Here is a 4,426-nt window from a genome sequence, read left to right as displayed (position 1 = left end):
TCCCAGCACTCGGGAGGCAGAGGAAGGCGGATCTCTGTGAGTTCGAGGCCAGCCTGGTCTACAAGAGCTAGTGCCAGGACAGGCTCCAAAGCTACAGAGAAACCCTGTCTCGAAAAAAGAAAAAAAAAAAAAAAAGAAATTGTGGGGCCTGAAGAGATGGCTCAGAGGCTCCAAAGCTACACAGAGAAACCCTTTCTAGAAAAGGAAAAAAAACAAAACAACGGAAAAAGAGAGAGAGAGAGAGACAGACAGACAGACAGACAAATTGTGGGGCCTGAAGAGATGGCTCAGGGGTTAAGAGCACTGGCTGTACTTCTAGAGTTCAAGTCCTAGCAACCACATGGTGGTTCACAACCATCTATAAGATCTGATGCCCTCTTCTGGCATGCAGGTAGGTATACATTTAGTTAGAGGCACTCATACATAAAATATAAGTAAAACATAAAAGGTAAATTTTTATGATGATTTTTTATGCATATGAATGTTTTGCCTGAATGTGTATATGTGTACCACTTGCATGCCTTTTGCCCCGGAGGTCAAAAGAAGGCATCAGATCCTCTGGAACTGGAATTGTGGGTGGCTGTGAGCTGTCATGTGGATGCTCGGAACTGACCCGAGTCCTCTGCAAAAGCAACCAGTGCTCTTAACTGAGCCAACTCTCAGCTAAAGTCTGAATTGTTCAATAGCACATTACCTGTATGGGTTTTTTGTTTCGGTAAAATTTCTAAGAGAATGCGCTAGGTGGTCCTCCAGAGCCTAGGCAGTAAGGGAGTACTCACGGTTCTCCTCCTCCTGCAGGGGCCGACCATTCTTGTACCAGATGACTTGAGGAATGGGGTACCCATTCCTCCCCACACAGGTAGCAACCTAAAGAGGACAGGATGGGAATCTCCTTGCTTCTGACAACCACCTCTGCCCCAGCTTAGCCCGTTCACCATCACTTGGCTTACTGTATCTCACCTCCCTAAGCTCTTGTCTGTCCACGTGGATGCCCACGGCATTGGCCTGGATGGTTGGCTCTTCTGGAGCTTCTACAACAGAAGGGAAATGAACCAAGAAATGGAAACCCATCTTTACATGGTCCACACTATCCGGAAGGCAGGAATGGGGGACACTCACTGTAGACTTGGAGCTCAATGTAGTGATCCTGGAGCCGTGGCCGCTTGCTCTTGCAGAGGAATACACGCTCATCATGGGGAGTGACTTGACTCAGGGACAGAGTATCTCCTGGGCCCTCCAGGCTAAGGCGGTGCTCGTATTCCCCAGGTTCATTCTGGCCCCGGCCCTGGCGCACACGGAAAATGGGTATCTGCCTCTCCTTGTGAATCTGAGGGCAAGGAGCAGAGAGATGAGTTACCTACCTGAGGGACAGTGTTTCCCGCCTACTGCGACCCTCTGAAGCCCAGGCACTCACCAAAAACCAGTCCACGTGGCTGAAGTTGACCGAGGAATGCTGCGGTGGGCCACACTTCAGGTAGGCTGTGTGGCCCACTTCCACCTCCACCATGTCTGGTGTAGGTGTAGGCTGTTTGTCCTCTCCTGGCACACCTGGGGAAGGGAGGCCCATGCCCAGGCAGCTTCGTCAGCCAGCTGCTCCGTCCTGTCCTGTCCCCTCTCCTCTCCTGGCTCACTGCAGCTGTTCCACTCCAAGGGTCTGGAGAGGGCCCTGACCTCTCTTTACCCTTAACTTCACAATGCCCACAACCCAACCTGGATCAGACCTCTCCCAGTGGAATATGGTCTGGAACATATAGTGGCTGGGTGTCTCTTAAGAGAAACTGGCAGAAACACAGATAAGGAGAACATGGGCTCTGGGCCAAGAGGAAGGCCCCTTTGCTCCTGGGCCCCTTCCTAGTCCTGGTGAGCTCAGACTATGAGAATGCAAGGCATGTGCCAGGCTTGGGCACAACAGGCCCCTTTGTATCCCCACCTCCCCAGGGAAGACGTCACTATTCTACCCTCTGCCCCCCAAATCCTCTAGAAGATACGGTGGGCCTACTCTGGCCAGAGGCCACAATTCATACTCCAGAAGCAGCATGTCAAGGAATATTGCAATACAATCTGAAGACCCCATCCAAGTAAAGAGGGGTCAGAATCCCCTACAGGAGTTAGTTCAAGGACCAAAGAGTGGGCAGGAGTGACGCCAGTGGTACCAGCCCTTTGGGAAGGTGATGTCACTGGGCACAATCTGGCTCGACACTGGGATGCCTGGATTGTGTGGCTTCCAGACTGGAGGACAGGCAGGTGGGGTCGTTTTCACCCAAGAGGAACCTTGGATATCTGACTCTTTTCCCAGAGCCGGAAAAGCAGGGCAGAGTGATGCTCTGTTTGCTGCGCTGCGACTACCTAGCTGGCTTAGCCCTTTCCCCAGAACTAAGGTCAGCCCGGGAGGCACTAGACTGGAGTACCCCAGGGACGAGGCTGGCACTGGGCAAGAGGCCAGCGAAGTGGGTAATGCTCAGTCCTCCCCTTTCCCAGCACGACTAGTGGCTGGGACGGGATAAGAAGCCAAGAATAACACGCGACACCGCTGCGGGACGTGCAAGAGAAGCCCGGACCCAGAAGCGTCTGTCTACGAGATGGCTCAAATAAATGCTCTGAGGTGCCCCTATGCTCTCTATTGGACTCTAGTCCCTAACATAAACTGTTTCTTTGTAGAACTTCTCCATTAGTCGTCTGTCCCCTGTGATCCCGTCAAACCGGGAGGCGCGAGGCGAACCACAACACCCGCTGCTGCCCTTGCCAACGCCCAGCCCGAGCAGAAGCCACCTCCTCCCTCGCTCACCTCCAAGCTGGCCTGAGGCCCAGGCGGAGGGGGAGGGGTCGGCGCCCCCCCTCCAACAAGGGAAACAGCTTTTTCCAGCAACAGGCGGGTGCAGAATGCACGGGTTGAGAATGCGCCCCAGCCGCGCCTCTGTCCCGGCTCCAGTCGCGGACACCCAGAGCAAGCACCTGCGAGAAGCTCGGCCCCACCCCTTCCCGCTCGCCGCTGCAGCCTCCTGGCTGGGTCCGTTACCAGAATTCTCTAAAACCTAGGCTGCAAATCCGCTGCAAAGAACTTGCACGCACGCGGAGCGCCTGGGAATTGGGGACTCTGACTAGAAGAGTCCGCCGGGGTACAGAGCCCTGGCCTCTGCCTGGCTGCTAGCTCTGATTTCCGGCACACTCCGGCTCCGTCGAAGACATCCCCCAACTCCCAACGCCTGGGTCCTGTGGGATGAGGGTCGGTTTCTCCCCCAACACACATACACACTCAAGAACTCACCCGTGACCCGGCGACAGCAGCAGCAGGCTGCAAGCAAGAAGGCGCAGATCAGACTGGGCAGCCCCATGCTTCCCCGACGGAGGGAGAGAGCCAAGTGAGGAGCTCGCGGCTGTCGGGGGCTGACGTCAGGGGGGCGGGGGAAGGGACCCCGGGCGCCGCCCGGCCCCGCCCCGCGCAGCCCCCCGCCCCCTCCCCGCGCCCTAGGGGGCGGGCCCTGGCGCTCCGGCTGGGAGCTGCGCCCCGATCAAGGCTTGGAAGCCAGCTCCCGCTTCCCAACCTCCCGGCTCGGAAAGGTTGAGGGAGGAATGACAGGTGTCCTGAGGCTTAAATCACTGGCCGAGGCGGCAGAAGAAGCTGACCGGGTGGCTTTAGAGCCGTCCTGGACACAGTAGCAGCGCTCACTCAGGTTTAGCCACTACCAGCGGATGTAGCCCCTGGGACCCTCAGGCAGAGAAACAGGAGGGCGGTGTCCCTGATGGGGGCCTCCCAGTCAGGCTCCTCTCTCTTCTGCCCTGCTTTGGAGGCGTGGAGCTGGCCCTAGTCGCCTTCTGGAACCGCCGCTTCACTGCGGCGGCTGCCGGCTTGGCACTACTCCAGAGTCTTCGCTATCCTGGCAGCCTGGGAGGAAGAACTGTGCCAGGTCCCACAGACCTAGAGGTGCCATCAAGGAGGCAGGGGAGTTGGAAACGGTGCCTTTTATTTACACTGTCCTTTCATATTCAAGTTCCTCCGAGTCCCTCTTATGCTAGAGAAGGGAGGAGGGGGCTAAATTCACAAGCCCATGGTCCACATCCAGGCCTAGATAATTCTATTCCAACCTTCTTCATGCCTTCCTGGTCTCCGGCTCAGTTTCCCCTCACCTGAATGAGGAAAGGTTAGTACTAATGGATGAGCAAATCCCTAACTTGATCTCCCAGAAACCTATTGCTCCTCCTAATGCTTGCTCGTGGCTCAGTGGCTGGAGGAGTCAGATCCATCAAAGAGATACCTGCAAACAGTCTCCCACCCAGCAAGAGGCCGGGAACCCTATTCTCCCCTTTCCAAACCCCAACTTCTCCCTGAATCTTCTGAACTCTAGAACTAAGACTCAAAAAGACCCCAGCACCATCGCTTCAGGAAGGGTTTCACGCCTACTGAGACTCTCACGGGGGGGGGGGGGGG

The 4,426-nt window shown here is 56.0% G+C and overlaps 1 protein-coding gene across 3 annotated transcripts in view; it reads right to left on the bottom strand.

Moving 5' to 3' along the window:
• Nucleotides 1-3,413, bottom strand: part of Mcam (melanoma cell adhesion molecule) — an 8,908-nt gene extending 5,495 nt beyond the window's left edge. For all 3 annotated transcript variants that reach the window (XR_007588347.1, XM_050120070.1, XM_050120069.1), the window contains exons 1-5: nucleotides 3,266-3,413; nucleotides 1,415-1,548; nucleotides 1,120-1,327; nucleotides 961-1,031; nucleotides 780-867 (exon numbers count right to left, since the gene is read on the bottom strand). Coding sequence is in view for 2 of the 3 variants with exons in the window: in XM_050120070.1 (XP_049976027.1) it covers nucleotides 780-867; nucleotides 961-1,031; nucleotides 1,120-1,327; nucleotides 1,415-1,548; nucleotides 3,266-3,332 (568 nt within the window). In the remaining variant the exon portion in view is untranslated. The remainder of the gene's footprint in view (nucleotides 1-779; nucleotides 868-960; nucleotides 1,032-1,119; nucleotides 1,328-1,414; nucleotides 1,549-3,265) is intronic.
• Nucleotides 3,414-4,426: the final 1,013 nt, after the last annotated feature.

The sequence above is a fragment of the Alexandromys fortis genome, unplaced genomic scaffold, assembly GCF_014885135.2.
Source record: "Alexandromys fortis isolate MF-2015 unplaced genomic scaffold, M_Fortis_MF-2015_v1.1 scaffold_190, whole genome shotgun sequence".
Lineage (NCBI taxonomy): Eukaryota > Metazoa > Chordata > Mammalia > Rodentia > Cricetidae > Alexandromys > Alexandromys fortis.
The sequence above is the reverse complement of the archived record's forward strand: the minus strand, read 5'-3'. Positions and strand labels throughout refer to the sequence as shown.